Source organism: Psittacula echo (assembly GCF_963264785.1).
Source record: "Psittacula echo genome assembly, chromosome: 6".
In the NCBI taxonomy this organism is placed as follows: Eukaryota; Metazoa; Chordata; class Aves; order Psittaciformes; family Psittacidae; genus Psittacula; species Psittacula echo.
The window spans coordinates 6,982,510-6,997,668 of record NC_137743.1 but is presented as its reverse complement, the minus strand read 5'-3'; the positions used below and the strand labels follow the sequence as shown (position 1 = coordinate 6,997,668).

Below are 15,159 nucleotides of genomic sequence, written 5' to 3'. Positions count from 1 at the left end.
CAGTTGATGTCAACTGCCTGGACTTGTGCAAAGCCTTTGACACTGTCCCACATGACATCCTTGTCTCTAAATTGGAGAGACATCAATTTGATGGGTGGGCCACTCAGTCGATAAAGAACTGGCTGGATGGCCACAGGCAAAGAGTTGCGGTCAATGGCTCGATGTCTGGCTGGAGACCAGTAACAAGTGGTGTCCCTCAGGGATCGGTGTTGGGACCGGTCTTGTTCAACATCTTTGTCGGTGACATGGACAGTGGGATTGAGTGCGCCCTCAGCAAGTTTGCCGATGACACCAAGCTGTGTGGTTCGGTTGATACGCCGGAGGGAAGGGATGCCATCCAGAGGGACCTCGACACGCTTGTGAGGTGGGCTGATGTCAACTTGATGAAGTTTAACCATGCCAAGTGCAAGGTCCTACACCTGGGTCGGAGCAATCCCAGGCACAGCTACAGGTTGGGCAGAGAAGAGATTCAGAGCAGTCCAAGGAGAAGGACTTGGGGGTGTTGGCTGATGAGAAAATGAGCATGAGCCAGCTCCAGTGTGCGCTCACAGCCCAGAAAGCAACCGTATCCTGGGCTGCATCAAGAGGAGCGTGACCAGCAGGTCGAAGGAGGTGATCCTGCCCCTCTACTCTGCTCTCGTGAGACCTCACTTGGAGCATTGTGTGCAGTTCTGGTGTCCTCAACATAAAAAGGACATGGAACTGTTGGAACAAGTCCAGAGGAGGCCACGAGGATGATCAGGGGACTGGAGCACCTCCCGTATGGAGACAGGCTGAGAAAGTTGGGGCTGTTCAGCCTGGAGAAGAGAAGGCTGCGTGGAGACCTCAGAGCAGCCTTCCAGTATCTGAAGGGTGCCTACAAGGATGCTGGCGAGGGACTCTTCATCAGGGACTGTAGTGACAGGACAAGGGGTAACGGGTTCAAACTTAAACAGGGGAAGCTTAGATTGGATCTAAGGAAGAAATTCTTTACTGTAAGGGTGGTGAGGCACTGGAATGGGTTGCCCAGGGAAGCTGTGAATGCTCCACCCTTGGTGGCGTTCAAGGCCAGGTTGGACAGAGCCTTGGGTGACATGGTTTAGTGTGAGGCATCCCTGCCCATGGCATGGGGGTTGGAACTGGATGATCTTAAGGTCCTTTCCAACCCTAACTCTTCTATGATTCTATGAATATAAAGAATACATTTTTACATTCGGTTTTAGCTCTGAACTCACACAAGCACTGACATGGAAAATTACATTCAACAGCTGCCTACGTGCTATTAAGAATCTACAGACAGATAAGCAACCGCTCTGTATGCTCAGGTTTCAGCAGCTGATTCTGTCCTTATCTTGATATACACCATAAACAAAAAATCTGAGACATTCAGAAGCTGAAACCTAATGCTTTAAACCTCAATGATCATTCTGCCTACACTTCGTATTTTCAAGCCCATACTCTAGTTCTGAATCAGTAAGTTTCAGGGAATTGCCTCATTCACAGACCATGTTTTCATCATGGATCCTGATAACAATTTTAAAACTCATCAAGGCTTGGTCCCTCTTTATTGCATTGCATTTTCACCATGGCCCAAAACGTTTCCTTTCCTCTGGGGAAAAAGGACCTATTTTATGATCTATTCCTGACACAGCTGATCAAAGATGGGAACACAGGAAACCCAGGTCTAACCCACCAGAAAAGACAGTGGCTGCATAAGAAGAAAAAATCCCATGTATCTCTGAATTTTCCTGCTTATAAATCATCTCATGCAGGACTCCAGCAGGAACAAAGATAACATTCACCGCCACCCGTTCCCCAGTGACAAGGCGGTATTATCTGCACCTTCCCCCCATCCCATTTCTGAATCTTCTTGTAAATAAGATGCTGTATCTTTCCTTCTTACATTCAGTTAAGTAATTCTGCACATAGCAACTTCTCCCAAGCCATTTAATACCGCAGCCTTATCTACAAGAGCCAGCTTTGGCTTTGTAAGGAAAATAACCAGGTTATATTCACTTAGTTCAAATGTATCCACTTTAATTTGAAGAGCACTGACTCAATAAGTATGTGTGAATGTAAAAGAGTTTCACAAACACAACTGTGTACATGGATCTGTGTATTATTTCTTTTTATGTATTGACTTTAACTGCTCGTAAGTGCTCTAGATAAAAGAGCATTGTGGAGGGTTTTTTAATAAACATTTCCTCTATCAAACAAATGGAACCAAATCGGTGTTTATGCAGGCAAAATTTGTTCAAGTAAAGCTCACTTAAGCGATATTTCTTCTGTAGGTAATGAATTCACACCTCAATCACTCTATTTCTGCAACTAAGTGCTCAGATAAGTGCTCCCACCACAGAGGCCATTTTACCAGTTCATTTTGCATCTTCCTGCCTTCAACCACACAGCAAGGGGACTTGGGCCGTCTCAACAAGTAGGAGTTTGAGCAAGATCAAACACTAAGGAAGAGATCTGTGCTGCACTGCTACTCTGACTTTATGTATCCCCATCTTTTGAAGTAGAGCAGGAACCTTTTCTTTGAGCAAAAGAACCTGAAATGTAATTAGAGTCCTTCCTCAACACAACTTCAAATACAAATGCCAGCTCGCAGGCTCTGACAGAAAGACAAGATACTACAAACAAATCTTCCTCTGTACAAAAAACATAGCAACAAATTTCAAGAGCAAAAGCAGATGCTATTCTTGTCCTCTGAGTCTAGCCCACAAACAGATTAAACCTATTTTGTTGTTTGCTTTTCAAAATAGAAGCAAGGCATGCTGCTTCTCACTCAAGTGGCAGCTGCGGCATCTCCTTATAAAACAGCCCCTGGATTCCATTTCTCTATACAGATCATAATTTCAACGACTTTCATTTCCTAAGCATACCCAGTGTAAACCCTATTCCCCCCCTCCCCATAATACAAAAAACTCTTTTCGGTTGAACTAAATCTATAGAAAATGTCAGCAAACAGCACCACACACTGACAATGTGGCAGTAATTAACAAACACTGACTTCAATGCCATTTTCACATAGCCCTTACACTTCCAAAGATTAAGGTAATATTCTTATCTATTATGGCCTGAATTACAGCAAGCTAGCAAGAACAGCCAAGAACGGCAGAAAATAATGCAAGTTTTTCAGCACCTCTACAGGACAATAATAATAAAAAAGAGGGACCATGTGCTATGTGTCCTTAATAATTTCCCAGGGAACTGATAGCAAGCTTAGAATTTTCTTTATGCATACTTTAACTCAATTTAAAAACCTCATTATCCCAGACTTAAACAAGTCAGGTCATGGTCAGCAGTTTATACACACCCGTATATATCACCCTACTTAGGAGTAAGATAAAAACCTAAATAACTTGGTTTTAATAAGCTGATGGTAAGACTGAAATGAAACCCAGGGAAATTGCTCATTAAATAACAGACCCCATGCACAGCAACCCCACTGATAATAGCTTACTTTAATTTCCCAGGTATTTTAATTCTGCAACTACAACAGAGCTGGAGAGAAGCATTGCAGATTTCACGCACACACAACCACAGGTATTTCCTTTCAATAGTCCCACCTATAATTACTATTTGATTCTCATACTTATGTTGTAAAGATGTGACCAGCATGACCTTTCCTTTGTCACTGAAAAAACCCAAATCACGTGAATGTTTTCATTACCTGAAAAATGCATATACTTAGAATTAAATGTACTTAATTTTAAGGCAGTATCAGCCGAGTTTTCCAAGATCTTGTTGCAGCAATAATCTTCCCAGATTTCATGATACTCTTTGGCACACAATAAAACATCAGGCCCATGGGTGGGCATTCCTCATTGCCTTGCTACTTCCAAGGCGATCTGATCTTCTACATGGCTAACAGCTCTTCTTAGAGAGACTTTTCCAAATAGGAACAACAAGATGGCATCAGAGCTGATCATCTCCCATCATTCTAGGCTACCCGGCTCCTTCACCTGAGGGTAGGCACCTTGTTCACCCACCCTCCTCCAAGAAGGCCAAAACACAGTGACCCTAAGAAGCTTAACAAAGCTAAGAAGCTCCTCTCCCCCAGCTCTTCACTGGAGAGAGAAGGGCACTGATACCCAAGTAAAGACAAAAGAAGGAATATACTTCACTAATCGCCCACTCTTTGGTCTCTATTTAGCATCCAGATAACTGCTTCAGAGCAGAGGAGAGGACCAGCTAGATGAAAACAGAGACACTGTAGCATGGGTGGGTTACAAAGGGGAGTAGACACAGCTAGGTACTGAACTCAGCTCAGGACACAGGAACTATCCAGGGGCACAAAGCATCTACAATCGTAATTCTTTCAGCCCTGCTGGTCAACTGCTCACCACTTTCTGAACTCCATGTGTGATTATCTCCACCCTTGCTAACTGCCCTTTCAAGGGACTAACAAGGCCACTACCCAGGTCCCTAAGCTCACACAACCACACACTGATAGTAGAGCAGGTTGTAGGCAAACCCAGTGGTTCATCACAGAAGTCACCCACAGGAGCACTTAACGGGAAGTTTTATCATTTGAAACATATTCTATTTGCATTAACCCATTAGCTCCACAGAGACAGTGCTGCCAGCATTATGCATTTCACTAACTGGCAGGGAGTACTCGAGTACATCATGACAGTAACACTAGTTACAATTCTCTGACCATATCACATTCTTAATGATACCTGTCAATATTTTGACACTGAAATTAAGGAGTACCAGCATAAGCAACAGCACAATAAAACATTTGTTGTCATCATCAGAAATACTAAGGGAAAATGCAGATTGGTTCCCCCAGATACCCAACAAAACCCTGACTTCAGACAAGGTCATATTCTCTGAAAAAGCGTGCCACATTTTTTCATGTGGATGACTTAAAAAGGAATTTGTATTTAAATTCACTAACCATTCACCATTTTCTCCCTATTTGCTGTAGATTTCTGCAATACCTGAAAGCACTGTCATTTTCCAGACTCCCATTGTAAGAAAAATTCAATAGGTTTACTTACGCATTAGGTTGTAAATGTGCTTTTCTGCAACATGTTCCGTAAACAGCTTTATAAGGTCATCTTTTAAGTCTCTGTTAAGCTTGGTTTCTATGTAAAATTTATTCTGGAAAATAAGACAGAAGTTTCCAAGTTTGTTTTTCATAACAGCAAATAAAATACACTTACTTATCCAGAAATAAAAATAGAATTTAAAGCTGCAGAATATTTGACCTGTAAAGCGCTTCCTTAGCGACTGTATTTATACTAAATAGAACATTCCTGTACAATAAAAACACCCCCAGGTATTTAAAATTAAGAATGCAAGCGGTACTATTGGTAACAAACCTACTTAGACATAGCGGTGCTTCCCCCCCCCCCCATATCTACACATGTATCCATATTGATCTAGACTGGGGAGTTTATAGGAAAAAAACATTTCATTTTAGAACTTCATAAATGCTCTAACTCCAAAATAGGGTTGGACATGTTTGCAACGAAACAAAGTATTTTTACCAGTGTCTAAAAGCAAATAAGCCATTAAAATAGGTATGTTACAATAATAAATCACCAGTACAACTATCCACTTCTGTGGTTCATTGCTAATCCCAGAGGATAGCTGGTCAGAATTAATCAACTGTGGCAACAAGTGATATATACCAATCTATACAAAACTGAACTGCATTGGAATTTTTAGGATTCAATTATCCCAACCCACTCAGCATTAATAATAAATTCACCTTTTCAACCTTCAGAGGAAATTCTATTCTTGAGTTCCTTGAGGACCTCTATACCTAATGTACCATTTAGTGTTATTCCTCAGTTCCCAGCCTGCAATTAATAGTAAGATTTCTTGTCTGTTATTTTATTTATAGGTGGGTTTGAAATGTTGGCAATAATAATTGTTTCAAGATAAATTTCCTATTGTCACAACATTAACATGGAAGCAGAACAACCGAATTCATCTGGACACCTTGTGTAAAAGAGTTCAATAGATACTGTAATAGAAAATCAACTTAATAAACAATAATGTACTGAAGCACTTAACAGATTTACTAGAGGAAGGGATCTCTTAAGGGAGAAAGGTTTTTCCACACTTTAAATCAAGTTGTTCTCCTGTTCGCTAACGCATTTAGCATAACTGGAACAAGCCCTTGGAACACTATTAGAGCAATCTTGAACTTTCTTTTTGTTAAACCCATTCTCTTGACCATTACAAAACTGTACACATACCATAACAAACTGACCATGCAGAAATCACTTACATTTTCAAGGCAAGTATTCAGCAGCATTTACCTTTACTGAAAACTGAACCTACTGGAACAAAAGCAATGTGAGGGCTGGATACCCGCCCCTACTGAAGTTTAAGTTTGCTGTAGTAATGGATAACAATCTTCTTAAGACTTTTTACAGATATAGTAACTTCCTACTGACAGTTCCCTCCCTACCAGCAGAGGTGTTAGCAAAGGCTATTACTCAGCTGTTTTCCCCTCATTTTGACCTGTTCTTTGAGCAGAGGTTGCGACAAAGGCTGTAGTATTTTTGGTCAATGGTGAAATGCCATTGCAAGAGAAATTCACAGCAACTGAAGATACACATCATAGAATCATAGAACAGTTGGGTTTGGAAAGCACCTTAAGATCATCCAGTTCCAACCCTCTGCCACTGGCAGGGATGCCTCACACCAGACCATGTCACCCAAGGCTCTGTCCAACCTAGCCTTCATTTCAGAAGCATTAAGCTATCCACCATACTACAGCCTTTCACCAGACCTAGCTTCCTAAACCATTTCCACCTTGAGCTTCCTGACCACATGCTACCATGTACCTATCAGTGCCACACGCAGGAGTGACCAGAGCATCTCAGCACAGGTCTATTGACAGGAACCAAACCTGACAATGACAAACTACTGATTTTTATAAGTAGTTAGCTAAGGAAATAGTTTACCCTGGTCCCTTCCCAGACTAAAGACTTATTTACATGAAAAGCAGCTGGCAACAAGTGCAAACTGTGATGCTTCCTTTCGTTCAAGTTGAAAAGCCTATGCCTTAAGTTTCATAACTAGAAAAGCAACAAAAATCCCCAGCAGCTTCAAGCAGAAGAGTTACAACAGAGTACTTAACATGGAATAACTGTAAAATATTCTTCACATTTGCTCACTTGGAAGCACCTTTCCAAAAAGATGTTACCTTTGCATGAACGAAAAATCATCTAACCTAAGTACTTCGCTTCCAATCCACAGGGCTGAAAGGAGATAGCAAAAGAGTTGTCACCTTGCCTGTTCTCATTAGTGGAGATGTCACTACATGGGCTGTACCAGTATTTCTTTAAGTGCATTAAGCCACCTACAGGTCTAACTGACAGGAGAAGGTAAGCAGGTATCAGTAACTGAGAAAGTCAGAGATGATACAAGCCTTTCTTCCACAAAACACCGTATCCCATGAGGCAGATGTTAAAAAATTCAGTTGTGTTAATATTAAGAGATCAACAAATACTTGAAAGAGAAAAAACAATATATAAGAACACTTAACTCATCCACATGTATATATACACACACTCACATATATTTGTGTATACAGACACACATGAAATGCCCTCTAGATAATAAGCAACAAAGTGATACCACCCAGTAAGAATAGCAGTATTTTAGAGGCAATGAAAACATTAACTATCCTAAAACCACAGTGCTCATAAACATTAGGCTCATTTAAAACCACAAGATCACAGGTTTTCAGCTACATCTCCAAGTATAATTAACAACTAAGAACCTATTAAGAAAAAAAAGTGTATCATCTAAATGCTGATTTCAATTTTTCCTGAAGTGGAAATCTGATTTTTATTCATTCATGCGTGCAGCATGCTGTGATATGCACAATGTGTGAGCATGCAGAATAACCTCATTTAGATTTACAAAGCAAACACTTATCCACTAGGAATCATTCTTAGGAATAAAGCCCCATGTGCTAAACTGCTTCTAGCTTAACTTGCTTTATTTGCAGTTACACCCTGGAGCTTCTGAAGGACCCAAAGAATTTTGAAGGGACAAAAGTGCTCTGGGTCTCCATGCTTTCTTGAGAAGTCCACTGTAGCAGCATAGACTGGAAAAATCCATCACCACATGAAAACATAAACCCACTAGTGTGACTAGCAAAAGAAGGAAACAGAAAACTCCCTCAGCTGCAAAGTCAGCCCTCTCAACCATCACTTAGGATTTGACACACACCTTGGTCACCATATACAACCAGGTAAACAAAACGCCTTTCCTGTATTCCCACCATTCATACACATGAATATGGTTTGGCACCCATCAGGAAGAAGAACAGTGCAGGTGTTGACATCAAAACCCAGAAATAAGCCTCAGGAAAAATTCTGTGTCTTTTTTGGCCACCAAGGGACAAAACCATGTTTCAGTTGTACAAAAAACCCTTTAGCTTCTCCTCAGCTTCATTCATTTTAAATATCTAAATGCATATTAAAAGTTTTCCTAAGCAGCAGCATAATGGTCCTTTCAGAACTAAGTTTATCAGTGCAACTCAACAGCCTTGGAAACTCCTGATTACAGCAATCACACAAGAGTACTGAAAAAGGAAAACCCTGCATCTCTGATAGAGGAAGAGCTCAACAACTTAGTCCTCTTCACTTAAAAAGACACTGAAAATAACTATTAAATAACTGCAAAGCTGCCATTTGTACTGTAAGATAATCAGACTTTTACCTCTTGCAATTGTTTTTTAATTATATTTTCTTGTCTGAATAAAGGAAAACTGTTGAAAGAAAACTTGATTAGACCCTAAAATATAAAATTGCAAGAGTAGCTGTACGTAAAAGAACTTCCAAACACATACAGAAAAAACCTGAAGCAAACGCTTTTCATCCTGACTTCCCTAAGTGTATTTTCCATGTCATGCACAGCACTGACTAATAAATTATTTTAGAGAACAAGTATGACACTTAATTTGACATCAGCCTTTAAAATCAGCTATATATCTGAGCCAGCTCAGTACTGCATTTGGCAGCAAGAGGGACTAATACGTAAGTCACCAACTTTACTTCAAAGGGGCTTTTAAGAAAGATGGGGACAGACTTTCCAGCAGTGCCTGTTGTGATAGGACATGGGGTGATGGTTTTAAACTGAAAAAGGGTAGTTTTAAACTAGATAAGGAAGAAATTCTTTACAATGAGACAATGGCACAGCTGCCCAGAGAGGTGGCAGACACCCCACCCCTGAAAACATCCAAGGCCAGCTTGGACAGGGCTCCAAGCAGCCTAATTGCTGAAGACATGTCTCCTCATTTCAGGGGAAGTTGGACTAAATGACCTTTACAGGTCCTTTCCCACCCAAACCATTTGTGATAACTCTCAGGCCTAACTTGAATGAAGTCAGGACAGGTTGGATGTGGCTTGGAGCAACCTGCTCTAGTGAAAGGTGTCCCTGCCTGTGGCAGGGGGGTGGAACTGGATGAGCTTTAAGGTCTCTTCCAACCCAAACCATTCGTTGATTGTATGAAATGGAAAAGTGTTTGCAGAAACAGAATTTTACTGCTTGAACAAATCACTAGCCATGCTTTAAGAAAACTTCTTTAAGTCAAGAGAGTACTTTCACTCTTCTTCATTCTGAAATAAAATATAAAACGCCTATTCATTTTACAGGTTTGTTACTCATTAACCATTTTTACAATGTTTAGATATCAGACTCAAACTCTAAAAATGAAAGGATGAGATACAGAGACTCCTCATTTGAAGATACAAACACCACATCACAACCATGCACAAAGAAGGATATAGAAATCCATTCAGCAATTATACCTTGCCTGGTCATATAAATATAGCTTATAATGATAAAACCTGTCTGATTATGTCTATCATGAACATTGTCTAGATGATTGTTATGCAGTCTTAATTGTTAAAGATAGATTTTGACCTCTGTGATGGAACTGAGTATTCAATAAAAGTACACACCTGAACAGCTTATCTCCATTTGTGAATGGATATTAAATTATGAGACCTTTTAAACACCTGCCTGCAATAAACAAGTTAAGCACACACGGGTGAATAAATGGCTAGCATATAAAAATACATGAATGCAACAGAGGGAACAGTCTCTTCCTAGTTTTTCTCCAGGATTTTACAACAGGAGGAAGGAGAAAAATACAAAATCAGCACCAGGAACACAGCTCTTAGCTTACAAGTAAAGCTGTGGCAACTGGATTTCATTCTGCATTAACAAGAGAAAAGAGCAATTAGAAGACATCCAGTTCAAGACAGCCAAATTCCCCTTTTAACACAATAAACCTGCATGGCTGCACTATGCCAAAAGATTGTAGCAAGTTACAGTAGCAAGTTATCCTTCTAATAGATAATGGTTCCCAAACTCTGGGAAGCTACCAATGAGAATAATTTTGAAGAGTTTGGGATTTATTTAACCTAAATCTGTTTAAATACTTCCTTTTCTTTTAAAAAAGTTTCTTTCTCCACAAATATTTCCTTTCTTACTTCTAAGTGTTGTCAATGCAAAGATGGTTTCCAGGAGAAGGGCAAAATTAAAGCTTAAGTTATTCACTACATTAAAAAAAGGCAATAAAAGTCTTGGCACTTTGGCAAAAATTATGCAAATTATAAAGTTCTTGAGATGCGCAGAAGACACTGAATTACAAAATCAGCATGACAAACATAGCCAATGGTTTCTGAACCTCTGTGAGTATTCCTGACAGTGCTATGAACTTAAGTTTGTCTTCATCCGGTCAACGCTCTAAATTGCTTTATCAAGTGACACATATTTCCAAGAGACATTTCTTTCTGTCTTGTCTGAATCTATGCAATTTAAAAGCAGAAACAATCATCTTTGTAACCCGCCCAAAGTACCAAGCCAACAGATAAACAAGCCGCTAAACTATCTCCAGTAAATAATGAGCTAACTATTTGGGACAGCTTTTTTCCAAACAAAATAAAAACCATTCCCCCCACTCCTAGGAAAGAAATATTAGGGCAGAAACCAACTGCAAAATGCTACATTTAAAAGCACAGCTCCCCATTCTTCTCCCCACAGTTAGTACTGTTATGCAGGCAGCAAAAGCAGGCATGAATCGTAAGCGCTACAAGTTACAAATCATTACAGCTGCATTTTATTCTTTTCACTTTCAATATCTTGTGAATGGACATACTTTATTTGAAAAGAATTTTCTAAAACTTACCATATATATGAAAAGAGGCACAATGCTCTGCAATGCTCCCATATACTGTCCAAGAGCTACGTTAAATCTTTCAATATAGAGATCTGGAGGGCTGGCCTGCAAGAAACCGTAAAAGTCAGGTTGTGATTTGAACAAGAGAAAGATCTGGAACAGCATGGGCTATGCTTTCATAGCAAACTCAAAACACTACAAAGTATTTGATACACTAAGTCCACACAAAGCAAGCCACACATCATTCCAGAGTTTCTGCTAGAACTCCCTCCAGCAAAACAGGTTTCTTCAGTAACTGATTTTTGCCTAGGACTATATGTCAGTGCCCAGCAAAAGATCCACACTATAGGAAATACAACACGCCTGTAACAAACTAGCAGTTAGCATATTCAAATGAAAGCACTTATTAAAGACGAGACCTTTGTTTTGAAAGATCTATCACTCCTAGAACCCATAACCAATATTCAACAAGTGCTGCAGTGCGTTTCCACCCCCCTGGGGGCTTCCACCCCAAGACAGCAGAGTGGCATTAAGCTGCTGCTTTGCATCTGAAGTGGCAAGCGGCACATCCTCCAGCTCCAGGGAATACTGTTCCTCATAGAAAACATGTCTATTTTTTGGCTGGGTCACTTAAGGCAAGGCAAGTATTCAGGGAGTTGACCTGGAAGGACTATGAAGCAATGTCTTCAGACAGAGCCCTGCAACTGGCATCCTGCACTCCAGATGAGGCTCACTAACATGTACCGCAGCCCTGCAAAACACAGCATTACCCTGTGGCCCCAAGCAAAACTCTGCTACACAAAACCTGAATGTGCAACTTTATGATAGTGCTTGTAGAGCCCACAGTGACAGCACTGCTATTTTCTGTGTACAATACCATCTTTCCCAAAGGAAGAGCTAAAGAAGCTAAAAGGATCTGTTCTGCAGCAAACTAAGTTGTAGTGAGAAGGGAACCAGACAAATGGGAAACACAAGCCACTGTTTCTTTTATAAATACTTATTTGGAGGGATGCAGGGTTGTTGTGTTAAGAGCATTCAGGAGTGCACTTACGTACCCAGGGATGGGAGCAGAGCTGGGTAACATGTTCCTCACATTGTGCTCTGCCTCTGGCCAACTGCTGCTTTCTCTGTTACAGTCTTTTCAGAGGAGTGTGGGCAGCTGCCTACGTTTCTACTGTTCATACACATACACACACCTACACACACCCAAGGACAAAGCATTGCTTGCTAATGAGAAATGAAACTTCTCTTCCTTCACACCACTTTCCTCTCTGGCAGCGCCAAGCCAAAGGAGGATGGGGAAAGCAGCAGTGACTGGGACCTTGCAATGCAACAAAACAAGCTCAAAGATTTTCTCAAGCCAAAGCATCTGTGGTGTGAGAAACACCCAACGCTAGCTGCACCTCCACCACCTTATAGGAATTTAAAGCTCTTATCTCTATGAAGCTGATTTTTCATCCTTCATATGGACATTCACCAGGGCCCCAAAAGAAGAGGTAAAATTTATGCTTTCTGCTCTGTTAACTATTCTAAATTGATCAAAGTTTTCTTTCCTTTAAACTAGCTTCTTTTGCCTCCCTCCTTAATATGCTTAATGAACACGTGGGTAATTTTTCACAGCAAACGCTGATACAGTGCTAACATTTCAGAAAAGAAAGCAAAACTGGCAAAGGAATAAAGAGTGTTATTCCATATGCGGTTGCTAAAGGTTATATATGGCTATTCCTCCTTTTGATCAGAGGTTTTTACTCTTACTGCAGAAGCAGTTCTCAGGGGTGGGCAAGCAAATTTTAGTTCAAATTGCCAACAATGTATAAAAGTGGCTATGAATTCCAGGGATTCCCTTTAATATACAGTTACATATATAATTTGTTGCAAATAACACGCAGTGAAATCTGCATTTCTAAGCAGTATGTATTCCTGCTTCACTCCTTTTTAACCTCAACTTTAAATATAGTTAAACTCTCTGGTTTGTAAAGACTTGGTATACAGCTTCTAAGATCAAAGAAAAGGGTAAATTCTGTTTCAAAAAACAAAGAACAAAGGAAAGAGACAAAAGGAGACCATAGCCTGATATAGGGCACCACTCTTCTCACTGACATTTTGCACTTTTCGTTAACAAAATAGAGAGACAGAACTTGTCTGGACACTGCATGATTTAATCCCATTAACTGATTCTAGGCAACGATACAGAGCCAGGCTGCCACTCTATTTACAGAGGACATTAAGGATTGATATCTTTTTCCTCCACTGAAGATGAAACCTCTGCTAGCTCACCTCACAAAGCCTATGTCACACTGAGAGACACTTTAAGACACATAATAACTGCACACCTCACTGTCTCCTCAAAACAACCTTTAACAGAGGATACCAGGAAGCTGTTCACCACCATCACACTGCAACCAAGTACAATGCTCTAGATAAAGACAAAAAAAAGCTAAGTCCTCACAGCTTCAGGGTGAGCACTTACAAGTATCAGGCCTTGGTCTTAACCTCTGGAATGCAAAATCATGGTGTTAACTGCTTTATCAGCATGAGATGAAACCTTCCAGTTGAACTCTCCTGGTAATGTTTCATGTCAAGCCTCAACAGGCAAGACATTAACACCAAAGCATGTACTACCTAAGTCTGCTTAATTCAAAAAGAAGCTTGACAATCAAACTCTCTTCAGCTATCACTTGGCTTTTAAACTAATAAAAACCCCAAGCCAATGAGAAATCAATACTAGTATTTCCACAGCTCTCCTATGAATTGCCATGGCCTGTTTTCTGTTCATTACGGTGTTACTGTACGGCTGCTCAAACTGCCAGACCAAAATCAATTACTTGTTTGAGCATAGGAACTTTCTCTGCATCTCTACATTCACATTAATAAGACAGTAACTGCAGCGGGAGTAGCTACTGAATTTGAATTATGAATTTTATAAGCTAAAATGCCGCGCTTGGCACCAAATTTATGAGTAAATAGATGTTGCTAAGATTTTTCTATTAACTGGCCATCATGAGGGTAGATCTTGACTTTAAGAACTGTATTTATTCTGCTATAGCTATTAAAAAAAAAAAGAAACTGCTTAGGCTGACATTTTTCACTCTTGATCTGAGTCCAGAAAACAGAACACACACATTCAGCTGTTTTAATTACACGGGTGGGATAGGAAGAATTAAGCATGACTTTTAAGTCTTGCAACCTCCAGAAAATATTACATCTTTAAATCCACTCCTATCTTACCTAAGGGATATAATACAGAAGGTATTCAAAGAAAGAAAAATACATCGCTAGTCTAAGGTTTTCCAGGAAGGAAGAGGACCCCTGGTTCCTTCACTCCCATCCTGAATCCTATTAAACTGTCAGTTCAGTTGCTTTGGGTTTTTTTAAGACACTCTACACAGGCAGAGAGCTTAAATCCTCTCCGACATCTGCTCTCACCTACCACTCATAGGTTTAAGAATAGTCTTCTAGTAGCAACTATACAGTGTGTCTGTCCATGGGAGGAGCACTGAACATTTGGTCAGGTTAGGTTTCTCAAACTGTGATGCAGTTGCATTTACTTAACACCTTCAGCCTGGTTTTGAATCAACTACTTCTTAGCATAAAATACTATGGCTGCTATTAAAAGCTGATGTTAAAGACGTCATTTAAAGTCATGTTAAAGACATCCTTACACATCACAGCAGACATCTCAGCACCAAGAGAAATGAGAAGTAACAAGAAAACACATTTGAGAAAGGATAACATGCAACACAGACATCTTCAAACAGAACAAGCAATTAGAGAGCCAGTATACTAAACTACCCTTCCCTCACTTGAAATCTAACATCTAGGCATTTCAATGAACTTGTGGGCAACAAACTGTATACATGAAAAAGACATGGGTTTTTCAGTTTGAATATCATTAGCTGAACATACAAATGAAACCAGAAGACATGGTGCTGGCTCAAGACAAGTCAGAAATGGCTCACAAGAAAGAAACAGTGACGACAGTTCTTTGCTTGAGGAACACAAAGTTAATC

At 40.1% G+C, this 15,159-nt stretch overlaps 1 protein-coding gene across 2 annotated transcripts in view; it reads right to left on the bottom strand.

Annotated features, from left to right (window-relative positions):
• The window catches only part of CACUL1 (CDK2 associated cullin domain 1), a 49,618-nt gene that overhangs the window by 16,114 nt on the left and 18,345 nt on the right, over nt 1-15,159 (bottom strand). For both annotated transcript variants that reach the window (XR_013957197.1, XM_080620925.1), the window contains exons 4-5: nt 11,159-11,254; nt 4,992-5,094 (exon numbers count right to left, since the gene is read on the bottom strand). Coding sequence is in view for 1 of the 2 variants with exons in the window: in XM_080620925.1 (XP_080477051.1) it covers nt 4,992-5,094; nt 11,159-11,254 (199 nt within the window). In the remaining variant the exon portion in view is untranslated. The remainder of the gene's footprint in view (nt 1-4,991; nt 5,095-11,158; nt 11,255-15,159) is intronic.